Genomic DNA, 27,131 nt, shown 5'->3' with positions numbered 1-27,131 from the left:
AGGGTTACAATAGGACATGAATGAGTTATAGGTATAATGCCTATATGTATATATATACATGGAGATTATTACTACTATTATTACAACGCGGCTACCTATCCATTGTTTTTTTTTACTATTGTTACAATAACCGTTATAAAAACTAATGGCGTTATATAAAACTCTCAAATATAAGGCGTACTGTAAACATTTGAAACAAACGGGGTTTTTAAATATATTTCAATATTTTATAATGATTATATACATGTTTAATATGTAGAGCGTATACCGATTTTTTTTAAGTCTTCTAAATCTGATCAACGGACGTTTTTGTTGCGCAATATTTGTTGAAATGCATTGTGCATGTTTAATCCCAGAAGCTTAATACCTCCTTTTGGGCTAAATCAATAGTACATTTGGTCAGGAACAAATTTTAAATAATGCACCAAACCATAGAGTCTTGTTTAGTTAATCCACGCCTGTTTCCCCTACATGAATAATAAGCCTCGACGTGTTTTGATTAGCGCTAAGCCAATCACTTTTTTTTTTGTTTAATATTTCTCCCGGTATTAAATGAGCTTAATAATGCAGATCCCCTCCCTAAATATGACGTACCGTAATGATATTAACTTTGAAAATACATAATTTTAAAACGTGAAAAAACTGATTATGCGTAAATATTTATTTTGCTCACAATAAATTATAAAATTTCAGTTAAATAATGTCAGTTATCATGATGTAGTCGGAAGTAAATTAGACGGGTTATCTATATTCGCACGATGAAAGCGGTCACTATTAAAATAAAAATCATACTTCACACTTTTTTTATAATTGTCACACTTTCGGTGTGTGAAAGACAAAAATTAAAAACAATTTTATGAAAATTGCAATGTATACTCGTTATAAGAGTCATTATATATTTTAAAATTCGTACTATACACGCAATAAAGTATGGATAGGCTTCAGTATATCAATACAATATTCTTCTACGAAGGTTTGAAACCTAAATATATGTAACACATGAATTGTTATTACATTTTCGATCCCGTAAATATATTTATAAAATACATAAAAACTATTTATAAAAGTAAAATACAGGATATGAGCGAGCCAATGAAGAGGCAGATGTCTTAAAATCTAAAAGCAATGATAAATCGTTATAGTTGTAAAGCGATTCTCAATACTATAGGATTCTCCCAAAAAAGAGTAAAGATCTTTTTTAAAACTAATGTGCCGGTTAAATTAAAAAAAAAAAACACTTCTAAAAATAAATCTGTGTTCAGTTTCTAATTTCTTAAAGGGGTTGAATGACATTTTTTTTAGCTTTGCGCTGTCCGATTAAAGTGTTAATTGAAATAAAACGCTGAACATCTAAAACATAATATTAGTACATTATAAATCTGCAAAAATCAGTGCTGACTTCGCAGATTTATAAATTTAATTAAACGAAATTCGGCTCAGACGGTTATGGTACGTATATTTATAGTTTGGCGTCATAAAAAAAGTAATTTGTTCAACAGCATTATACGCGTGAGTTATCGTTTGCATTTATACTCTGAATGCTAAAATTGTAATATATATATATATATATACAAAACGCTTGAACGAATTTGAACGTTTCAGGTTGTCTCAAAGGACTTACGGAGTACCTACGTGTAATGAACAAAAAATTGCCAAATCGAGAAAAACGATTGTAGAAATGAAAAAAAAATAATAACAAAAAAAAATGGGTAAATCTTTTTGGAACCAAACCCCTTTGCGTTTGCCCGACCCTACCCCGATCGCTTTCGCATTTAATTCACCGCAAAATAAGTGTTCACACTATTTATAAATATATACATGGCGTTTCGACCTGGAAAAAGGGGTCGGTCGCTATACGAGTACGACGTACTGCCAAGAGGGTGCGGAAGATTAAATGTAATAGAAATAAACCCAGACAAGGCGATCCAAATTTTTTTCTCAAAACTTACATACGTCCTACATATTATTATAATGTTCTATTATACCGACAAACCCGTCGGCTATATATAAACGTATATAATACCCATTCGATTGTCTCCCACAATACGACAGTACAAAAAAGAAAAAATACATACCATACTCCCCATTTATTTGAGGATGATTAATATAATACTTCATTTAAAAAGCATTTCAGAGGTACATAAATCTAACTTCCTATGTATAGAATACATATAGTATTCACTATTTCTGTATAGGTACACGATTGTCGTTCGGCTTACTGGATGACGATTTTTTTCACAAACTACTTTGTTGCGTTCGTCACTATTATTATATTTAATAAAATTCTACGATGAAATATCACAACGCCTCTTTGAAATCGTTATTATATTGTATGCGGAGACGATAATTCACAGATCTGATATTTTCACATACACACACACAAATAAAAACGTTAGAAAAGGAAATACATTTTACGTCTTTAATATAATATACAGAGAACACAACATTATTAAACGACCCCGAGTAAGCACCTAAAAAATAAATACCAAACTTAATTCTTTTATAATTTTTTTATTTATTTATATACACCCAATCAGCTCAGTGGAAGAATACAGAAAGCTCCAAAAGATATACACGGACGCTTTTAAGACATGCGAGGAAGGAGTGGATATCGCTATAATATCCCAAAACAAAAATATAGCGTATAAACAATCAAATAAATGCTTAGTTTTCACAGCAGAAACCATGGATATTTTATAAACAATAAATTAAATATTGAGAAGTATATTATAATTACGTTATCCTAAGCAACTGTTAGAGAACAATGAACAGCATAAAAAATAATACAAACTCAATGACATGGCAATTTTTACATAAAATAAATTAAACAAAGCCAGAACCAAGGCAAAACATATTTCACTCATATGAAAAAACTTGATAATAAAGGTAATAAAATTGCTGAAAAATATACCAAATAGCGAAAATAACCTGCACAAACTCAAACTTTTTAGATCAAATTTCAATTATTTAATTTAAAAAACACTATAAAATATAAAAACCATATTATGATAGAAATATTACAGCTTTAGTAAATGGCAAAACTTGAACTTTAAACGAAACGGAAAAATTATTCTAAATCATCAACTAATAAAATACACCAGACTAAACTAGCCCATGGATATCTTATACAACTAAGGGTGAAGCACCCATATATGCGAAACCTGTGGTACCAGGCTTACAAAAAAACATATCCTAACCGAATTTTGAAGGTTCCATTAGGACCAACTCAACTTTAAAATACCTAAAAACCTATTATACGATAATATTGTCTGTTACACAACGTACTTAAATCCTAATAAATTTAATTAGATTACCTACATAAAATATCTAAAAAATTATTATACACGTGTATTAATAACGAAGCAATAAGTATAATACAAGCATATTCCTACGGGACTACGCATTTTTTGAATGATATATCTAGTACAGTCAAATACAATACAGCTAGTATATTTGTTCGCGTGATTAAGTACTTAACTGATCGTTTACGCAACGATGAAAAAAGTAGGTATTTAATCTGTGAATAATTGCGTATACTTATAATATATAGACTACGTTGGTGTCTAATTAATGTCAATGCTGTCGTCTATATAATATGGCACGTGCCACATATATAGTCGATCGCCTAAAATGTAGTAATCGAGCATGTTGTTACTTTTTATTGTAATAAAAATAAAACACAATAATATATAGTTACAATTTTGGTTCTAGTGGTTCTACAAATATTTAAATATTAATTTAAGACACTGGAAAACAGGACTCACGACAGCGGTGTAGTGTAGTTAAAATGCCTATCTGGTACGCCGTGTTACATTTAATGAAATGCATATTATTAAAATATATAATAATATATATTATATATTATAAATAAACTTAAAAAAAAATTTAAACAATTTAAATATCTATAAGGGGAGGTTTAAATTAATTAAATATTAAAAAAATAAGAAGTTTAGACGACAGACGTCAGACACGTTTTTATATGTTTTATAACTGTCATAATAGTACTTGTAACCTTATGTACTCAAACAAACATCAAGAAATGTGATTTGCAGAGTTTTAGATGTATTAATGGATACATCACGAAAAAACACGCAAATAATTATGTAAAGTAAATTGTGGTAATTGTGAAATAGTTTTTTTTAAATATAATATTTGACGTTTATACAATTATATTGTGGTCGACCTATTTTCGTAGGTTCAACCATGTTCACAACATTTTTCTCGAATCGCAATGATAAATAATATTATACATTTAAACATACATGTTTTCCATCATTTGACCTTACATACAATGCTTATACGAAATGGTGAAATGTATTGAATTCGATTTCCGAGCAGAGCGACGAAACTGTAAAAGTTTTGTGGTGATGATTATTTTTGTTGTTGTCAAAAAACACTTTAGTTATATATAGTACAAACAATCTTTCTATTCTGTCAATGATTTATTTATATATAAATAAATTACGGGTGGTGTACGCTTTTCATGAAACATAAGAAGAAAACTACTATAGGATAGCTTTTAGTAATTTATTAATTATGAGTACAAAACAGTATGGTCACTCTATGCATTGTAGTCCACCTCGGAATTTCACAATATTTGTTAACTGATATTTTAATAATACACCCACGTATTATATGCGCACAATAAAAATAGGTATATCTTAATTAAATGTAACAAAATGTTTTGAGAACGGTGATTCTAATGATGACAATTACCGACAATAGTTCAACATGATTATAATATTATAAATATAATCTGGTAAAAAGGTACCCTTATGAATTATCATAAAACATGGTGGTATTTTATTCTGCAGGTGTACTAGACACACGTGACTATAAAGATTCGGGTAATAGTATATATGTTGAGGAAAAGTAATGCTAACGCAGTCCCCTTCATGTGGTGGATGTCGGTAGTTCAAAAACGAAAAAAAAAATGATTCTAAATGGGGGTGGTAAAACAGTGACAAAAATCTATTCATGAAATGCGCAACTACTGTTCTACATCCCCCTTCAAAAGAAAAAAAATGTACACACTCATGTCTCGTATAAAATTTCAGTATCCCAGATTATATAGAATCTATAAAATATGTACAACTTTTGTAGGTATTAAATACTATATTGTAATCAAAATTGTATAAGTGACGTTAAAACGTAAATAACCTCGAAGATTTATGCACCATAATAATGCCACCATTTAATTTAACAAAAATTATATACTTAAATTTTAGTTTATTTTTACTATAAAATAATACCAATTAACTATATTCAACTAATAACATTAAATATATTAGACATTTGCAACTACATTTAATATCTGCTTATCTAACAACTAGCAGGTATACTTAGCTAAAATTATATTATACATTAATAAACAAGTCTACTATAAAATGCTTACACTATTGTGTACAACACGAATAATACATACATTTTTAAAGGCCTAATTTTAATATACATAGCTTTTAAGTGGGCTAAACATAATCAATAGTTTCAATAATGTATTGATAATAATTAAATAATAATAATCGGTCTATACACTGCCACGCAATTGGCAAATATAAAGATGAAACGTTTATAATATTATTATGTGGGTAAATTAAACATATATTATACATGACGTACGCGATTATCTCTAATACAAAATGAGCTTGAATCGGTTATTTTAGTGATTTTATTTTTCAATTACACTTTTATGTTTGTTTATAATCAACCAAGTATTAATTACTAATTAATTTACAAAATATTAGACTATACGTGTAATATAATGACAGCTTGTGTAATATAATGAATGAGGGCTTCCATGGAGTCTGGACCCTCCCCCAGATCAATATAATTTTTATATATTATTTTTCAAGACCACTCCCAGGAAAAAAAATTTGAAAATCCGCCACTGATATAGGTACCTACTACCTATAAATAAGGTTAATAATAATATTACAGTAAAAATTAAGCAATTTACATTATAACTGCGCACTCTATACGACCCATTCGGTACTATGGAACATTGTTGACTATTCTTTTTAACGATGCATAGATCACGCTACCTCACGATTCATTGATAAAAACACAAATTAGGTATCTTAATTCGTGATAAAAAAAACCAACTGGTGGAATTGGGACTTATCACTATTAAATTATTTTAGATACATATTGTTATTTACATTCATTTGACGTTATAGCACAAGCCATAAATGCACATTCGAAAGTCGCAACGAGTGCCGTCGGACCTGTTTATCTGTAGACGTGTCGTTTTATATACATTTTATAAAAACGAGTACAAACAATTTGTGTAACAAGTCTTGAGGAAAATTAAAGAAAATGGATGGATTAGTACAGTCGGTAGTGTACGACACATCATGCCCTGCGAATATTTATTCAGCAACGGTAATGCATAAAGTCGACGGAGACCAAAAGATTGTTATGATCGCTTCAAAAAAAGACATTATCACTCTGGAGTCGAAAATAGTAGACAATAAGGTCGAAACTTATATTGTAGAACTCAAATTTTCTAATATTCCAAGTGAGTATACTACAGAAAAAGATTTTCACTACCTCAATGTTTGAACTATTTTAAAGGTAATGCTGAAATCATTTCTATACACTGCATTAACAGATGCAAGGAGTTTGATGATTTTGTTTTCGGAATAACGTATGCATTGGTATGTACTTTTTATAATTATACTTTGAATTTAATTATTAAAGGTATCAAATACAACCTATAAGGTTTAATTAATTTATAAAATAGTTGTATTATTTTTATTCGGGTCTATTCTTAAATTTTAAGTTTCTTATAAAATATATTTAATATCTAACCCAACCTTTTAATATATATATATATCATTGAATTATAATTCCTTTAGAGTTATCATAATGTACTTAATTGTCATCCATCTTACAAATCACATATCACAATGTTAGTACTGATTATCTTTGATTCAAATTTACAATTGCCTAGTAATTTTTTTAAAATGTTCTTTTTATATATAAAATATTGTTTAAAATTATCATTTTGTAAAATCAGGAAAATTCTATAATATTAATCAAACATTTAAATATATTTATCTGGACAATTTGTTTTGAGAATTTATTGCATACGAAAGAAAATAAAACTACTTAAATATCTATAATACACAAATTGTGTAGGTTTTGAGATGCATAGAAACTATTTTATTTTTTTATTTAAAGACAAACAGAAAATACAAGTTTTAGGATATTATGCAATACTTTAATAAACACAAAAGGTAGTTTAGTAGTTTAGAAATTAAAATACTTGTGATTATATAATTATTTTGTAATTATTACATTGTTAAGTAATAAATTAAAATTCATTATTAACAAAATGTGTATGTAATTAATATGTATTATGTTCTAGATTATAGAAAACGAAGATCCTGAAACAGCTGAAACATACTTAAATATATACTCAGGATTTCCTGGTTCATCATTAGAAGCTATAATGGAAAATTGTGAAACACTTCAATTGGATTTTGTTCCATTTCAATTGAACCATGCCATTTATATGTCGGGAACACAAAAAAATGTAAATTACTATAAAATTTTTATTTAACTTTAAAGTTTATAGTTGTTGCAATACTGAATTAAAGTATTTTGTTATTTATGACAAATACTTATAAACCTCTAGTAAGTCTAGTGGTGTATTGTTGAATTAAAATACATTTAAAAATATTTTTCACAATTTCATTGAATACATCAACGATTTAATGATTTAAATTGGTTAAAAACTAATATGCAATACTTGATGATCATCAAACATGTTAAAATTCAAAAATAAAAATCTTCTTACACCAAAATGGATTATTTTGTGGAAGATTTAATGACTGAAGATAACTAACTTTATCTAGTGTATACCCATAAAATAATGGTTTCGTTACAGGAATTTATGCAAAAAAATTATAGATATTATACTCTATCGACTCTCCAATATGGCAATATATTATTGTGAACTCATGTATCTAATATTTTATTTTTATATTAAACAATGACATACTTACTATGAGCTTTAATCCTTCTAAAGTAACAAATAATAACCAAATTCATACAATTTAGGGCATGTGGTTGTTATCAGGAAGTGATGGAAAAATACACGCTTATAAGAATGAACAACAAATTGTTGAAAAAAAAATTGAGGATTATTTTAGTGAATTTGAAGATACAAAAGACTCCATTGTTCTGTGTTTTGGTACCAAATCATTTAGTAACTACAAAAAGTAAATCATTAACTTTTAAATTAAATTTTCCAAATTAAATAATTTTATCTCAATGATTTATGTTTTTAGAAGAATGTCGTATTATGGATGTGAAACAGGATATTCAATGTTCTCAATTGTAGATTCGGAAAAAAATCAGATACTACATTGTTTTTCAGAACGTTATGAATCACCAATAACAGTCATGCAATTGTTTAACATACACAAAAAAACTGTTGACATTGATAATATTCCTTCGGGTGCTTTAAAAAAATATATATTTACAGTAGAACCTTGATAGTATAGCTCATCTATAGTCTGTAAAGCACATTAATCCATTAATAGTAACTTGTCCAGATTCCTAGAACACAATAAACTTATGAATCAAATGTATCTATTACAATTTTGTTATTTAGGATTTTCTCCACCACTCTACGCTTGCTATACTATGTCTATTATTCACTTTTGTTTTTAAATTAAAGGTAAGAGGACTACTAAGAAAAAAAATAAAATAGATTCTTTTCTCTCTAACAACATTTTGCAATAAATTAAATTTTTAATCAGAATCAATAAATAAAGTTAATGGAACAAAATGTATTGGTCATTAAGTACCCTAGAAATACATCCAGAGTAATCTGGACAAGACCTGGTCTGATTTTGTGCTGACTATCAAGGTTCTATTGTACTTTATTAAATAATATTCACTACATTTATTAATATTATTTATGTACAATTTATAACAGTCGGAAATGATTTCATAGCAGATTGTGATACTGTTAATGAAAAAGAACAAATCTGTTTACTAGTAGGAAGTGCAATTGAAAGTGCTGTTGTATATATGCAAGTACTGATAACTTAGGTGTATAAAATAAAATTATGTTTTAAATGTATCATATTTGTTTAAGGAATGTGTTGGAAAATAATTTAAGAAGTGCAATTACGTTGACTGATAGTAATAGGCACCAAGCTATTGTATGTGCTTTAATCACAGATGTAAATTTTGATTCTAAAAATGAAATACTACTTGGAACTTACGGAAATGTAATTGATATTAAACATACATTAAAATATCTAATATTAAAATTATACATAATAAAATTGTGTAATACTTTTTGTTTTAGTATATTTTAAATTATGTCTATGAAAATAACAATTGGGTGGAACAACAACAATTTGATATGAGGGACTCTGTTTATACAATTTGTTATTTAGATATAGTTGGCGAAGGAGTGAATGATGTAGTTGTAATGAGCGAAAGAGGAATACATATTTTAAAAGTAAGTTATCTATTGTAAATAATAATATTATATAAGAACATGGGACTTTGATTTTGATTTTTTTTTTATACCATAGTTGAAATAATTAATTCTAACTAATGAAAATTGTTAATATATTAAAATATTAATTTTAATGTTAAAACTTGAGAACAAATAATGTATTTTATTATTTTTACCTATTGATACCTTGAAAGAAAACCAAACTATGCTTTTTTCAGTACACAAGAACACAAGGTTTAACCACCAAAACTTGTTACTGATAGTTTATATGAAAAATACAGATGTCTCCTTAAACTGAATGAAATATAGTCATCTTTATTTTTATATGTTAATATTCATTAATGTATTTTTAATTTTAATTAAAAATTATAAGTTACCTTTGTCATTACTTATTGTATAATGATGTATTTAATTATTTTTGTTACAGCATGAACCTAGGTATATAGTTGAAGTACTAAAAAATCGTTTAAAACTATAGAAAGTTGAAGAAAACTGAAGCTATTACTTAAATTATAAATTGGTGGTTATTTAATTTTTATTACACAGTCAATATATGATACCTGTATAATGAATTTAAAGATAATATATTAAATTGTATTTTTGATTTAAAAATGATTCACAAATGTCACATTACCGTGTTATTTATTTGTACCACAATTATTTCCAAGGTAGCTATAAATGTACACCATAAATTAATAATTAAAATTATGGAATATAAGTTTTTATATATTTAATATAATATATAAATTACTAACTTCGTATTATTAAATAAAAATATTTTCAAAATATAAACAACTCCATTTGTACCTTGACTAGATTTTATACATTTTACGCTATGTAATAAAATAACTAATAAGTATTTTAAACAATTTTTCTAAATTTTCTTTTTATTATGTGTATTAAGTATATTAAAACACCACTTTGATTCTGTTATAAATGTATGTTTTTAAAATTTTAAATAAAACAAAAATATCTAAGATATAATTTGATAGGAAGGTAGAAATCCTTTTATTACATTTTTATAGGAATAGTCAAAAATCGTTTTAAGCAGACCTTTAAATTACTAGATCTTGGATGAAATGCCGCTCAAGTACTAAAGCCATACATATCCCATGTTCTATGATACATAATTTAAAAATAATAATTGTTGAGAACAAATTATATTAAGTGTGAAATCTGATTAGTTTATTTTTTTCAAGTTGTTATTTTAACTATTTAAAATTGTCAAAGATATAAAGCAAGATTTTTTTTTTTCATAACATTTTGAAGTACAGATTTTGAAAAAAATTGTAAATAATACAAAAATTTTCAAATTATTTTTTAGGTAAAAATATTATAAAATTTTCATTTTTTATAGCTAAATTTTGAAATTTAATAAAACGTTGTTCATAGTTGTTTAATACTAAAACAAAAAAAATTATAACATTTTTTTTTGTAAAAATCATAGTTAACATTTGTACTAAATTAGATATTAAAACAAAGAATTTTAATAATTTTGTTTTGAATCATAAATATTTTTGGTGAGAACTTGAAACTTATGTATATTATCATATTTAATATACGAAAAAAAAAAATCCAAAATATTTAAATTAATTTAAAGCTATTGCCTATTTATACCACAAATCTATTCATATCCTATTATAGTAAAACTGTATTAACACTATTTTAATTTCTAGTGCACGGTTATAGATAGAATAAAAAATCTAGTCCATCTTCAACTATTAAATACTACTAATATAATTAATGCAATGTTTTTGAAAAATTTAATTGACCTACCATAATATTGATAAAAAAATAAATTACTTTAATAGCAATATCATAAAATATACTTATCACTTATCAGTATAGGCTAATTGCTGATAAACCATCTTCAACTCAGAATCGTTTATTGTGTGTAATGAATAATGATGTATCATTGAATTCAAATTTTACACATATATTACAATGACAAGGAACATTTAGCACCTATTTGACTCCATTTTAGAACTAAGACCACATTACCACAAACATATTTAAATAATTTTTTTAGCATCGGGTTCCAACTCTTTATTGTCATAATCTTTTATGCCTAATGGTCAAGATATAATTGGTGCATATTTAGTTTACACACATTTTTAAAACCTGCCTTAAATGTTTAGACTAATGAGTTATAAAAGTAAATAAATCTATGTACATAATATTACAAATTACAACACAATATAACATCATATTATGGTGATATCTAGCATAGCACAATATATGAACATTGGTACTTCAGCATTTTTATGTAATTTGATTTTATCAGTTATATCATATAATATTAGGTAGATAATTTTAAATTTATAAAATATAAAGATAAAATTGGACAATTTATTTTTTATTTTATTTTTATGAGCAAGTATTTAATACTAATATCAATTTATGACATGTATATATATATATATATATATATATATATATGTATATATATATACAAATTAGGTTATAACTTTTTTTTCCAAATTGTTTTATTTTTAAATAAAAAAAACATACATCATAAATACAACTTATAATATGTAGTCTTAACAAAAAAGCTCTAATGCATTTTAAAATAAATATAATACATTTGACTTTTGAGCAAAAATAATGTAATAATCTGGGTAATAATGTATAAAAAATAATCATCGACAAGTTAAGTAATATTGAACAAATTAAAAATTTAAGCAATAACAATATTTAACATAAATAAAAGAAATACAATTAGTAGCACCATAAAATAAATTCCTGATGAAAATAAAAAAAAACACTAACTCAATATAAATATGAATTTATTTTTGTATAAATAATATAAATGGATATACTATTAACAAATAACTTAACTAACTAGAATAATTCAACTAATAAAAAACAAAAGTGTAAATTAAATCAATTCTTAAACCTCTTACAATATGTATGGAATGAACGCATATCTTTCTTTTGGGTACATTTTGAATTTTGATTGATACCACCAATGATTAAGCATTGCAGATTCACACTGATTACTCAATACCCAAAAAAAAAATGTAAGGCCAAATCTGACTTCCCCAAAGCATTATGTATATGGCCATATATATAAGCATTTCACAAAACAAATGAGGACAAGATATTTTGTCAAATAAACCACCAGTTGGAATTTTGTGTTCATATGTTATAACTTTTCCTTCTTTATTTGTTCTCAAATTAACCAAACTTACATTTGCCAAATACTGTTGTTGGAAAGCCCACAGAAAAATAATAATTCCAATGATCAGTCTAATGTTTATATCATTAATTAAGAAGTAGGATAGATGATCAACAGAAAGTGAGGTAAAAGGTGATGGTGCTTCAGCTAATATGGCAGCTATACAGCCAAAATAGTGTATGTAGCCAATGGCATAATGAGAAATATTAATTTTTGAATTTGAAAAAATACTTAAATAATGGGTTTCATAAAAACGCTTCCAGCATTGAATTAGCATACAGAACATGGCAACAGTAGCAGCAGTTGCATTGTATGAAGTCCGTCGATTCTTTAGAGCTACCATGTCCAGAAAATATGTTATGAATCCAGGAACAGGCATTTTGAATACAAAAGCTAATATTACTAATACAAATCCAAGTGTTGACCAAACAGCAGCAAATACATAAAAATGTTTGAACCAATTTTTTGGTACTTCCAAGTAGTTGACCAAAAAATGTTTCTTTTCACTTGAAAATTTACCATACCTAAACGTTTGCACTATAGATACCGGTAATTTAGATTCAATTAAATTAATTAAAACACTTAATATGACAATTGAAAATGCCATAAAGGCAAAAATAATCTTTAAAAAAGAAACATCCATATTGATTGACCAAAACACATATACTAAACCAGATAGGTTATTATTCAAAAGAGAAAAGAGAAACTTTCCATAAATACGTTTCCATAATTACGTTTACAGTTAGCTAATGTTTTCATGTATAATTTACAGTTATTTTTCAAAAATATTTATAAGTGGGAAAATTTGATAAAATTATCACCTGTTTTCTGCCTTTCACAAATACTGTACACGTGTCTCTTGATTGTTAAAATCCTTTTGCATTACAAGTTCGCACTGATTTATGCACAAAAGTACAGAATACATTTAAAATTAACTTACATACAATGAAAAAAAATTGCACCTGATATATCTAAATAAAATAAAAAATAAAAATTGTTTACGAAGATAACTTTAAAATAAATCTCTCCAAACACTACTAGTTGGATTACTATCAGGTAATTGTGAGTACTAACCATAGACTTATATTATAATATAAGTCTATGGTACTAACTAATGACCACGATCCACAGCAAATTAACTGATAAGGTTTACGATGTGCAGTGTAAACTATTTAGTTGTTGATAACACTTGATGTCTTGTTTATTTTTTTCTATCAGGTTAATAATATTATAGAACCTATAATATAGACCTATTAATTGACTATAGCTGGTTTTTATTTTTATAAGCACAGAATAGATTAAAATAATAGTACCACGAGTACCACGAAATAGCTAAGAATAAATTCTATGACCTGTCCTGCTATGATTAAATTTGAAGAGTTGTTGATAAGACTGCTTACACAACGATAACGTTTCACCTGATATTATCACAGAATTATTACATGAAATAGTATATTAATTTAGTATTTACATTACATTACGTTATTCTAGATTACATATTTGTATTTATTTACATATTATTCACCTTACAATAATACCACAGAAAAAATTCTGTGATAATACCATATTACCATGGTCCATGGTTATCAAAGGATTTAGAGATTTAGACCAGTAAATAGTAAATACAAAAGGAAATAATTTTGAAAAAATGTTCATACTTCGTTACCTTAAATAATATTTATTATTTTTTACCGTTAATTGTGAACTGTTAAGTTAATCAAAATCAAACTTTTTTATTGTATTGTGTGATATTCTTCTTGAAATTAACACTACGCTTGCTTTTTCAGGTAAATTATTCATGTTCCTTATTTAAAATGTAATAACTATTAAATAATTGGATATACCTACAGTTATTTATATCTAGTATGATGTCTGAAAATAATGTTAAATATTTTCGTGACTTTCTAATATATATATAAAGAGGCTAAACTCCACATAGTTCAATAGTTGTGTGTATGGATATCAATATATTAACTGGTTCATTACCTATAATTTTTTATTAATAGATTCCAGTAGAGTATAGATCCTACTATAGAAACAGTTTTATATTAAATACTTATTTTTATCTATTCAATTTAATTTATTGTTTATTAAACAATATTTAACCATTAAAAACTAAAAAAAAATTTTAAATTACCTACAGTATGAAATTTATTTTATATCATTAGTATTTTTTTATGCATATACATTGTGTTATATTATAAATTAAATAGTAAAATAAAATAAGTAATAAATTTAAGCTTAGAGATTTCTGCTATTCACATTTATATATTTAAGTAGATATTAGCGTCAAACAATAAAACCCTTTTTGAATTTTAAAAACAGGAATCTTATATTGCATTTTTATCAACTTTTTGATCATTTTTCTTTAACTATTTTATAAAACAAACGTAAATACCATAAAAACAATTGATAAAAATGTAATTTTTATATATTACCTAACCTATTGTGTTATTTTTATTAAAAAATTGGATCACACTGATATGGAAACATTATAATTATTCAAAAAGAGAAAAATTAATAATATAAATAAATAAAAAAAAACTCAATCTTTACAGTTACAATAATTCAGTTAAATATGATAATTTTCTAGAAGCATTTTATTTTCTAAAATGTCATCATATATCTTTTAGATTGTTTTTTAGAGCTATAATAATTATTATGCCTAGTAATAAGTAATAACTATGGTTCTGGACTTCTTGCATTTAAATTTTGTTGTTTTTTTTATAGTAGTTTTAAAATATTCTATCTAAAATATAAATATTTTTTTTATAAAATAGTTCAATTAGATCCCAAGTTTGACACTGACAATGAACCAGGGTAGGTGATAAGGATCATATCCCTTCCATTGACCATTGAATTATAGAACAAATGTCATAAAAAAAAAAAAAATTTTAAATACATTTGTATTGATTAAAAGTGTAGGCTATCTGATCATTTTATAATAGTAATTTATTATTTATGCTTTTAATTACTATAAGAAAAATAGTACAATATTATAAACTGCAACAATGATTATAGAGTATGTGATATGTGTACAATTAATTGTGGTACATATTTTATTATAGTGTAGAAATAATTTATTAATGTAGATTAAAGTTTAGTTAGTTTTAAGGTTAGGTACCATATTTTATTTTACTTAAACCAGGACAAATATCTTTTGTATAAATTTTTAGTAAAAGTTGTGTACCACTCTCAAAAAGGCAAAACATTGTCAGGTCAAGGGATGTCATGTTCAAAACGGATACATTCCTAGCTAAACCTTAATGTAAGGCTACTTTAAATTTAGTCGACATATGATATAAATATTATGGTAATGTCGATCAACAATGTATGCAATTATTTCGACTTTTAACTGAATAACTATTTTAAAAATTTTAAGTTTTGTGTCTTAATTATCAATAATCTAAGTGTATCAAAACGGGAATTATTGTACAATTTATGTAAAATATTTTTCAAATAAAAAAGATTATGTTTGAAGGCTATTAATTACATTTAAGATGAAATTATGAAAGACCTGGTTATTATGCCAAATCAACCAATAAATAGTTTAAATACTGATTAAACTTATAGATTATTCATTATATAAAATCACAACCAAAATACAAAAGAAAATATAATCATAGCAGTATGAATTATATCAGTTTTTTTTATGTTAAGAGAGATACTGCCAGATACTATTTATCTTGACGATTATGGTTAGATTATAACATGCCATATTGCTGAAATTCCCAGATGGGCACCCACCTGGGAACTAGAAATGGAACCACTCGTTTAATACTATGCTCAAAATTGTATTAAGTTAAAAATTGATAATTTTAACAAAAATCAGTTAACTACTTGAAAATCATTAGAAACCACTAATAAATTATTCAATTCACAAAATAACAGAATTCTCTGTAAACAATTTTCTTAAACCATAATATTTAAATAAATATTTTTTTACGTTTTTTATAATTTTTAACAGAATAGCTTAATAATAGATCATTATTGTTAATAATTATTAATTATTATATATACATATTTTTATGACTATTATAGTTATTAATCACTAGCAAATAGCTTAGAACTTTAGACCAGTGTTTCTCAACCTTTGTATTATAGCAACACACTATTCAAATATTTCATACTTTGTGAGTTTGTGACATACAATACAAATATAAGAATATTGGATAATATTTAATTTTAATTGGTTTTATAAAATTAAAATAAAAAAAAACATAACATAAAAATAATGATAAATATTGATGACATATAACTTATTTTTATTAATCAAATACCTATTAATATTTGTAAATTTTGTATGTTTTGTGTCATTTAATATACTTTGTGATACGATTGAACTTATCTCGTTACACACTGGTTGAGAAATACTGATGTAGACAATAGACATCTTTGACTGTAGTAATAACAAGTAAGCTTAAGTAAAAACTACAAATATGTTCATTTCTAATTAGTATTGGTAAAATATGCAAAATAATATATTTTAATTTATAAATCTTAACTTAATCATGACGCCCTCCATTATAAATATATTTTAGATCTGTATCTAATTTGACAATCTTGTATATTTTGTAATATTTTATACAAAAAGCCTTACCTGTAGAAACTTTTATAACCATATTGTACCCACCACCCATGTAACATTACAAATATATATATGAGGCCTAAGAAATAAAGGTTAAGTTTTTTGGAGTATTTTACTCTTCCCTGAAAATTTATCATATTTAAATTTTAAGTATCAATATAAAATACTTTTCTTCTTCGATCTAATATTATTTCATGTATAAAAAATAATAACAACATTTTTGTCGGAAAAAAAAAATAATGAAAATTTAAATTATTGATAAGTATAAAGACAAAAGACATGTACTGAAATTGGTAAAAACACTAATGGACAGGGTCAAACAAAATTGTGAATTATAAATATTATACATGTATACATAATTATAATTTCCATGCCTACAATTTTGGTTATACTCAATAAATATTGAATTACCAATTTAGTAAAAATAATATAATTATTTAAGCCATCTATATGTCAGCTTTTAAAAGGATTGTGATAAGTTCATTATCTTATAGAACAGAGGTCAAAGGATAAACTACAATGTATTAAACCTCTTCTTTTCATTACTAATCCACCAGGATTTCCACTATTTTTAATGTCTTTAAATACTATTGTCTATTTATGTAATACAAAAACAACAGTGGGGAAAATATCTCTTATAATTTAATGTGAACTTTGCCAGCACCAATAGCTTGTACAGTAAATGGTAATTGCTATAACTATGTTAATTATTTAGTTGTAAATTACTCAATTAGGTAACATGTGTGTTATTAGTGCAACTTGAATTTTTTAATTTATTGTAAGTACAGCTCCCAAACAACTTTTATTTAGCTACTAATAATTTTGAGGTGGTTTAATTGTTTTGTGGTGCCAGGTGGAGAAGGCTTTCTTTTATACTTGTCATTATTACATAAAGTGTTTTATTATTTTTATTACTTTTAACTAATTTATTTATTTATTAATAATTTTAATAACCCCCTCAAAAATCAGTTTACCAAACCGTTTTTAATATTTAATTTTATATTGTACAAAATGAATATTAAATTTAGTAAATAGGTACATTATATAGGTACTTAATACTTGTAATAATTGTTGAAGCTACATTCTCTTTATTTTTAAACCCTAAACGTGTCATGAAATATGAATCTTGATCAATATAATTATTTAAATTATTTATAGGTACATAGAAAATTACATTTATCAATTATCACATAGAAAGTAATATAATTTCAAGATTAATTTTTATTTAAAAATCTTTAAGATTTTGTAAATAGTGTTAACAATATAATATAAATCATAATATTGACTTAATATAGAACAATATAGAACAATAACTACATTCCGTTATCTAATCACAAATATGTTTATTTTGATAATACATAATATACGTTTCTACCAATTTAACACTACCTAAGTAAGCTTATCGTCACTTAAGTAAGATTAGGATTAAATTATTTTTGTTTTTATAGTAAAGTTTGACAAAATTGAATGCGCCTATCATCAACTATAAAGAAATCATATTTATTTATCACCGGTAGATCGTTTTCCACCCCATGGAAAAAAATCGGAACTTCTCCTCATACTTTTAATACCAGCGTATCGAATGCCTTTTTTTTCTTCTGGATCCCTTGACCAGTCTGAGAAAATAGTAAACAATGCGTGAATTCCTTTGGTCATTTTATTTCTATAATTGTTTTTATCTTGTTTAATCCCAGTAAGTTCCCTTTTATCCATTTGGTGTTCAAGTATTTCTCCATTTTCATAACCATCTAATTCACTTCTTTTTCCACCCCAACTTGAAAATGTTTGTTTAGGTCGACCGTGTTTATCCGATGCTCGTTTTCCTCCCCAACTGGAAAACGCTGGACGTTTTCCTCCATATGGATAAGTGCTTTGTCTTTTTCCACCCCAACTGGAGAATACTGTCTTCTGTCGACGTTTTTCTGGTAAATCCAATTTATTTAGGTCAACTAGACTCGAGGATTTTTCCAGTAGATCGCATATATCGGTACTAGGTTCTACTTGGCATATATCAAACACTTCTTGTAAGGATATAATCTCATCTGACTTTATTTCCCGGTTAGTGAGTTTCATTAGAACCAGCAACAACCAGGGTAAACCAATTTTTACCATGCTGGAACAAAAATTTTATAAAAATAACTAAACAATTATTAAACATTTTAATAATCAAACAATATTTACTTAACGTTACTCAATTATATATATTTATTAGATTTTAACTCTATTCATAAACATTGTTAGATACTTTTACTGTATCCAAAGTGATTCTTTTATCAGTAAATCATCTCAATATCTTAAAAAGTATTAATATTGATTTTTTTGTAGACAATTTAGCGCCGCATGAGTACAAAACTTTTGAAAACATATATTTTCCAAGTTACTTAATTTTTAAATGACAGCAAACATTTTTAATTTCAAATTCTAAAACCGAATATTTTTTTGAGAATTTTGATAAATAAAAATCAAATTTCATTAGAGTATTTATAATTTTAAGTGAAATGAGCCGAGTAGAGTGCACAGAAGCAAGCCTGGATTGGGCCGGCAAGCTACTGCGCTAAGCGCGGTGGGCCACAAGATTATTTTGATATATGGGCAGTTTTTACAAAATAATAAACTTCATATTACGTGAAAAAATATTTTCCAAAACATTGATACTTATTGAGATAATGGTAATGATACACAATAAACCATTCTATTCATATAAAATGATCTTATTTTGTATACTATAATTATATAATTGTCACTAATAGTTAAAAAGCAGAACAAAAACTACTTTTTTCAAATAAATAAATAAATTTAACTATAAAATTATTGTTTATCAAGTTAAAGCTATCTATTATATAAGTGCTAATTATATAGTTAAATTAATCATATTAAAAATGACTTATTTATTATTTAGCTATATACCTATTATATCTATACATATTTGTTATTATATGTGTGTGTGTGTGTGTGTGTTTATGTATTTTACGAATTCATACAATAATAACACGGGTTTGTAAACGAGGGGATCTTTTTTATTCCCTCTGGTGTAGATTTAACAAGGAAGGATATTTTTTGTAGACGTGTCTCACCTTTTTTGGTCATTGGAGACTATATATGGACAGGTAGTTAATTTTCTACGTACCAAAATTTGATGAATGATTTAAAATTGAAAAATTGTTTTCTCACTTAACTCGTCAATTTTAGAAAATATTAATTCATGAACAAAAATAGTTCTGATCTGTGTATATAATAAGCTATATACTCGTAATATAGTTATGTTTTTATTCACCCTATTTTTAATTTGTATAAAGTAAAAATTATATTTAATTAAATTGTGTTATACTGCATATTATGTAGGTACCAATAAAAATCTTTAAAAATCATGTTAATAAAATTAGATTTTCAAACATAATTTTAGAACACTTTATATTTCGGTTGCTTCCACTCATCCATCCATTAGTTACCATGCATATAAATATTTTAATACTGTATAGTTGAATAAATGAATACTAGCCAGTATTAAAAAATATCAAAATATAAGCATTTAATGCATATTAGCGCGTGATTAATTTATTTTTGATTTATAAATTATCAATGAATATTTATATATAAAAAATAATAATATTAATATCAATTATTTTATTCAAATTGAATTCTAGAACTTTGGGACATGAGTTTCTAAACTGGTAACACTCGAGAATTCAGGACAAATGATCACCCGAATAATACTTAGTACTTACTGACAGTATACTTAACTTTTCATTTTTATAATAATATTGATAAGTAATAAAATGTAATATAATTTGTTATTACTTTGATATAATAGCATATACAAAATTTAAAATATTGCGAGTATATTTTAAATTTTGAACGAAGCGATATAAATTTATTGATTTTTTGATTATGTGTTTTTCTTATGTATGCCTGTAAACACGATAATTATTTGATAAAATGCTTCGATTTTCAACTTAAAAGGTGGTTTTGGATATAAAATTGTATCTAGTTTACTAGTATAGTAGTATACTGCCATCCTAAGGCAGAATGCCGTAAATCGAAAAATATACCTACTTTAAAAATGTGTAGTATTTTACAAAATAATTGGTGGAAAAAAATATAAAAAAAATTAAAGAAAATGAAAATGTTTATGATGAACAAGTTTTTAATTAATTGATTTTTTATTTTGTTACAATTCAAAAATGAATAACTGTTTATTACGTATATTTGTAAGTACGATATACTAACGTATATTATTTTACTAAAAGTAAAATAAATTATTTTATTAACAATTTCAAATATAAATCATGAAATATAGTTAGTGATAAAGAGTGACAGATCGACTCCGCTCAGAATCGTTTTTCGTATACCATGGTATGTTATTGAATTTAACACACTTATCACAGTAATCAATTTGACACTTAATACGTACAGCAGATACCAACTTGATCATCTTTTTTTATGTGATACTTATATGAAGAACAATTGTATTTTGATTGACTTCATAAACGTCTTCAAGTGCCTTAAATAAATCTAAATAAAATAATGCATTCACTAAAAAATTATAATGGAAAACAAATGAGTAAATGATTATTTATTTAACTTATTGTTTACTTTTATAACTATTTATTTTATTTATTGCTTCCTTTTCCCCTTTAACGTAAATTACTTTTTGATGTAGGTACGCGTGTAACTTACGTTGGAACTTAATCTAACCCTCCCTTTACCGTTCAACACCATTACCGTAGTTGTGGATCTATTAATATTTAATAATCATGATCCTTGAAGAATATACTTTGTAAAGTAAAATAATATTAAATTAATATTATTTAATCACTTATTTTTAATTAAAGTCCTCAATTATATTATAGTTAAAAAACTATACCCCTGAAGTTAATTACAATTCCAAATTATTCAACAATTTAAAACACAATATACCTTTTACTAAGATACAAATACATAAGAATATTTTTCAATTATTTAGAAAAGATAAAATGTATTATAGCTATGTACAAAAAAAATCATAGACAATTTTAATTGTTATGCCACAATATACATTACAAAATAAATATGAATAAAAGGCGAAATTCAAATATTGAATGAAATGGTGTTTTAGTATCAATTTGTCATGCTTTATGTCAGTATCTCATAATACAGTCAACTCGCGATATAACAACGAAACTGTTGATCCCTTCAAAATACCGTGATACTATACGAATATCATTGTAACGAACTCTTCGATATTCACAGTCCCCTGAAATTCGTTATACCACGAGTTGATTGTATAACTAAATAGCAAATTATGAAAAAAAATTAAAACTAGGTTCATAAAAATATAGAATATACTTAAACTAGATTACTGAATAGCAGATAAATATAATTTATCAAATTATAAATAAAACATTATTTATCGAATTATAACAATTAATTTTTTTTTAAATTTTATTTATACACTTTAAATATTTTATACTTATATTTATAACGAATAATATTCGTTCTTAAGTAATCATTTGTCGCTGAGGAGTTTCCCAAATTTTTTGAAAACCTTTTTATACACTGGAAATGAGATACCGGTAGTAGTATAGAAGTATAAAAAATATCTATGTTATAATAAGCCAAGTTTCGAAGATTATTACTTATGCGATTATTCTATTATTATAGCTTTTAGAATCGCGAATATAAATGTATTTATTTTATAATTTTGTCTGTTATTTTTTCTGTAATCATCATCTAAGGTAAAACAAAAAATGATTCAATTTCCAACATTGAGGATAGTTTCTGTTTAAAAAAATGGATCTAGTCAAAACTAAGGTTCAAAAGTAAAAAATACTTAATATTTTTTAAAATAACCTAAATGTATATCTAATGAAAATTTTTAGTCAAAACCAATTTTTTATAAAATCGGTTTTGATGTAATTCAAAAACTAATTACTTTTGATGCTTTAAATCACCAAATAATTATAATATTATTTCCGACACATGGTATAATTTTCAAAGTATATTGACTCTGAGCTATTTATTGAAAATCTCAATTTGTTTGAAGGTTTTTTTCCATAAATGTCGATTAAAATTTAAAACCAAAGAGCTTGACAATTAAATACTAGATTTCTTATAAGTTATTCATACAGCCATCATAAAATCTTAATATATGCAACATACATAAACATTAAACACACATTCTTTTTAAAAATATTTTAATTCTGATTTGGTCGAATTTATATATTTAAACGAAAAATATTCTAAATATAATAATATAATATTATGGTTATTTTGTTGTAATTTAAAAGTACTATTTGCGGGTACATGAAACATGAAACTTGTACATTAAACTTTAAATGTATATTATTGTATTTTTTATAATTACACACCATGTTATTTTTAAATGCAATATTTTCGGAAAAAATTAATTCAACATACTGTAATGTTAATTTTAAAATATATTATTTTAATATTAATATAAATATATTATAAAACAGACCATCTTCGTTCAAAATCATTTTTTGTGTGCAATGATTTATCATTGAACTCAAATTTAAAATATACATTACAGTGGCTTAATACTCCTCGATTACAAGATGCAACTGGACACTTTCTGTAGAGTGGTTACCAACTTTCTTTCCTTTTTATTAACTAATTTCTTAAAAAATACTGATAAATTAAAAGTTACTCCAACTACAGGTTTTACGAAAATTATCCAGACTAACGAACCTGAGTGCTGATGCGATAAAGTTTTCATGCCCCACGACTGGGTTATAACAAACCAGTACCTAAATATTTAGTAATCTTATATCTACACAATATAATATATTAAACATATCCACTTAATACATTTTTAAATACAAATGAGTACATATAGCATATCATATGACCGCGTTTATTGTGTTATTCGCCGTTGTTTATATATACGTACTTTAAATAATATGTTTCATATCCTAAATTTTATCAGTAGGCACTAGATAATATTACTGTAATCATCATGTCATTGCAAAGTTTATTTGAAGACCTCTACAGCCCTTGCAATGACTTGACTCAACTCATTTAATCAAAAACTTTGACAAAACCTATATTAATTTTCCTGTTCAGAAGTAGTTAAACTATGAAAGATATTTATGTTTTAAAACAAAACTATTGTTTTTAAAACAAACCTATTGTTATGAATACGTACAAACAATAAATATTTTGTTGGGTCGTTTTAAAATGAAAGATTGTTAATTAATTAAAATGTAATAATAATATAGATAATATCTAGAACACTACAATAACAAATTTTCTAGGTGTTTTTGTTTTTGTTTATTTAGTGCACAGTGTTTTCGATTATGCGCATAACATATTTATTAGATTCAATATTTACAAATTATTCGAAATAAATGGAACAAAATAATATTAATTATATATACGTAGTGAACAAAATAGTGCAAATAGTAAAAGATTAAATTAAATTACTGAAGAAACTTAACTTTTTTATTATATAAGAATCAATAATTTTATACAAATTTATTTTTAATTCAATATACCTAATATATATGACATATAAATATAATAGATATTGCATACTATATGTTATTTAGACTATTTTATGTTTTAAGTTAAAGTATAAATTATTATTTATTAAAAAACAAAACATTTTCAATTCTTCAGGAAAATAATGATCAATATTATAAATAGATAATGAACTGAATTCTACCCAGTGACTGTGGCATAACTATGACATTTTAACCTTTTTACAAGAGTTCTTAAATGTTCTTTAATAACTTTTTCTTAAGAATTTTAAAAGTAAAATGAATATTTTTTTCTTTAAATAATTGATAAATAATGAATTAGTTTATAACAATTTAATGACATTTATTTGCAAAAACAAGAAAACATGAAAAAATTAATAAATTATCATATTTTTTCAAAAACTATAAAAAAAATCTTAAATTGCTATTATCTACTTCAATAGTTTAATCTGAGCTTAATTTCTGAACTAACTTATCTCTGAGTTCAACATGAAGAAATAATATTATTTTTACTATGAAGTTGAATATATTCTAATAAACAATAACAATTAAAAAAAAAATATCTAGATGATCATTGTTTTTTTATCAACATATTACCTAAATAATAGCTACTTCATGACTACACATATAACTTAAGTACAATTATTCATAAGTACAACTAAAAATCTAAGTATAATACTTTTTTAATTAATCTTATATATACAGATATCGTAAATCAAATTTAAATCGTTGTTTAATTTTTTTCAATTTTGTTTAGTTGTGCAGGTAATTTTTAACTTTTATTTCAATAACCATATCATATTTAAACTACAAAAATTTATAATTTATATAAATTTTAAATCAGTTACTGATATAAAACTATAAGTCTTTTAAAATGCGAGGGTTTAATTATATAATGTTTTTAATTATAACAATATTTAAAAATAATTTTTTTTTTTATATACCTACCTATAGTGTCCTTATTATTATTATTTATATTTAAGAATTTTATCGAACAAAGAATTCTCAATATTATAAAACTTAATGACTTAATAAAAGCAAATAGTTTAAAAAAACAAAGTTATGTTTAGAGTCTATACTATAGACAATAAAATAATAATTCATGTTTTGTGTTTTAATATTTTGTTTTATAACCTTAAACAAAAATTTCGCGGTTATTTTATTTAATCATATTCTGAAATTGTTAGTTTGATTAGGTTTTCACTCTAAGCTTGAAAAATCTCGATTAATCTTTTTTTAAACCATCTATTATTGAAATTAGTTAAAATTGTATTAAATGTTTTTTTTCCTTTCGATATTGGTTTAAATTATTTAAATTTAGATTTTATTATATTGACATCTAAAAAGTAACGTGTAAGTACTTTTTACAATCTCTACATAATATTTGATATTTCATACAGTATTATGTAATAATTGTATTTATCTTATATTTTATACCACGTATTAATTCGTCAAAAAAAAAAAAAAAATAACAAACAATTTTACACAAAATAAATTTTTATAAATATTGTTTAGTTGCTATTTTTATAAATATGAATTTAAAATAATATTAAATCCGTACAGCTAGTATAAAAACTTATTTTTTTGGGTAATTATTATCAATACAATATTATATACCTATTTATAAATGTTATTAGTAATAATTTATTACTTACAATAGTAAGTTGGTACCTATTCTATATTTTTAACACAACAATACTAATTATTAACTAACTATAGTTAATAAATAATTAATTTCTATTGACCGGTATGTTAATTAAATTTTTCATAAATTAAGTAATATTTTTACTTTTAACCAAATATGTCAATGCTTTTAGGATATATATCTGTATTATTTTTATCTAATAATTAGGTTTGAAAATTTAAAACCTTTACATGACACAAAAACCTGCAGTATTATTTATAAATAAGAATTCAAACTATTATTGTGAATTTTTATATATTACATGTTTATTAATTTTATCTTACCTGTATTATTGCGCTGGAATCCCTACGGCTACAGTTATCGCCACTACCAGATCAGCTTTTAAAAGGATATCAAGAGAGCGCTTAAAGATATATACTCCCCGAATGCGATGGGTGGCGCTTTATTTCTTTTGCAACAAGTAGGCGTGACGTGTTGTCACACGCATTGGTATTTATTTTTATTGCAATGCACATACACTCCCTTATATAATAATAAAAATATGGTAATATTGTTCTATACTGTTTAAGGTTTTTATATGATTATTATTATTTCAACGAGTTATTTTTGTATCGTTTTATGAGTTCATACGCTGTTAAACTGTTCAAAAATAATAAATATATAATGTAGGTACACAGACTATTAATCTTGATGTTATTTGTTTCAAACGTGTTGGAGTTATTTTGGTTATATGAAACAAGACAATTTTTGCTGATTTAGTA

General features: G+C 24.8%; 5 protein-coding genes across 6 annotated transcripts in view; 2 read left to right on the top strand and 3 right to left on the bottom strand.

Moving 5' to 3' along the window:
* The window catches only part of LOC132919612 (protein UXT homolog), a 64,726-nt gene extending 50,947 nt beyond the window's left edge, over positions 1 to 13,779 (bottom strand). Inside the window, exon 1 of one of the 2 annotated variants that reach the window (XM_060981349.1) lies at positions 13,481 to 13,779. The gene's annotated coding sequence lies outside the window, so the exon portion shown is untranslated. The remainder of the gene's footprint in view (positions 1 to 13,480) is intronic. The other variant, XM_060981341.1, reaches the window with a different exon arrangement.
* Positions 6,130 to 10,109, top strand: LOC132917705 (KICSTOR complex protein kaptin-like). The gene is made up of 9 exons (XM_060978572.1): positions 6,130 to 6,517; positions 6,574 to 6,656; positions 7,370 to 7,537; positions 8,065 to 8,225; positions 8,295 to 8,464; positions 8,948 to 9,044; positions 9,110 to 9,245; positions 9,326 to 9,481; positions 9,909 to 10,109. The coding sequence occupies exons 1-9, from the start codon at positions 6,316 to 6,318 to the stop codon at positions 9,957 to 9,959; spliced, it is 1,224 nt and encodes a 407-aa protein (XP_060834555.1). The 5' UTR covers positions 6,130 to 6,315; the 3' UTR covers positions 9,960 to 10,109.
* On the bottom strand, positions 12,251 to 13,451 carry LOC132919588 (polyprenol reductase). The gene has a single exon (XM_060981305.1). The coding sequence runs from the start codon at positions 13,300 to 13,302 to the stop codon at positions 12,478 to 12,480; it is 825 nt and encodes a 274-aa protein (XP_060837288.1). The 5' UTR covers positions 13,303 to 13,451; the 3' UTR covers positions 12,251 to 12,477.
* A 314-nt stretch (positions 13,780 to 14,093) lies between the features above and the next one.
* Positions 14,094 to 27,131, top strand: part of LOC132919605 (COMM domain-containing protein 4) — a 32,104-nt gene continuing 19,066 nt past the window's right edge. Inside the window, exon 1 of the mRNA XM_060981328.1 lies at positions 14,094 to 14,446. The gene's annotated coding sequence lies outside the window, so the exon portion shown is untranslated. The remainder of the gene's footprint in view (positions 14,447 to 27,131) is intronic.
* Positions 18,451 to 26,807, bottom strand: LOC132919596 (uncharacterized). The gene is made up of 2 exons (XM_060981315.1): positions 26,694 to 26,807; positions 18,451 to 19,360 (listed from the first exon to the last, which is right to left on the bottom strand). The coding sequence occupies exon 2, from the start codon at positions 19,357 to 19,359 to the stop codon at positions 18,748 to 18,750; it is 612 nt and encodes a 203-aa protein (XP_060837298.1). The 5' UTR covers position 19,360; positions 26,694 to 26,807; the 3' UTR covers positions 18,451 to 18,747.

This window comes from Rhopalosiphum padi, chromosome 1, assembly GCF_020882245.1.
Source record: "Rhopalosiphum padi isolate XX-2018 chromosome 1, ASM2088224v1, whole genome shotgun sequence".
Taxonomy (NCBI): Eukaryota; Metazoa; Arthropoda; class Insecta; order Hemiptera; family Aphididae; genus Rhopalosiphum; species Rhopalosiphum padi.
This window is presented reverse-complemented; position numbering and strand designations above follow the sequence as displayed.

Bases quoted from the DNA above. Each gene is read 5' to 3' on its own strand.
- LOC132919588 (XM_060981305.1), bottom strand. From the start codon at position 13,302: ATGGATGTTTCTTTTTTAAAGATTATTTTTGCCTTTATGGCATTTTCA.
- LOC132919596 (XM_060981315.1), bottom strand. From the start codon at position 19,359: ATGGTAAAAATTGGTTTACCCTGGTTGTTGCTGGTTCTAATGAAACTC.
- LOC132917705 (XM_060978572.1), top strand. From the start codon at position 6,316: ATGGATGGATTAGTACAGTCGGTAGTGTACGACACATCATGCCCTGCG. The intron at 9,045-9,109 runs GCAAGTACTGAT...TATTTGTTTAAG, and splicing joins GAAAGTGCTGTTGTATATAT to GAATGTGTTGGAAAATAATT. The intron at 9,246-9,325 runs GTAATTGATATT...TTTTTGTTTTAG, and splicing joins TACTTGGAACTTACGGAAAT to TATATTTTAAATTATGTCTA.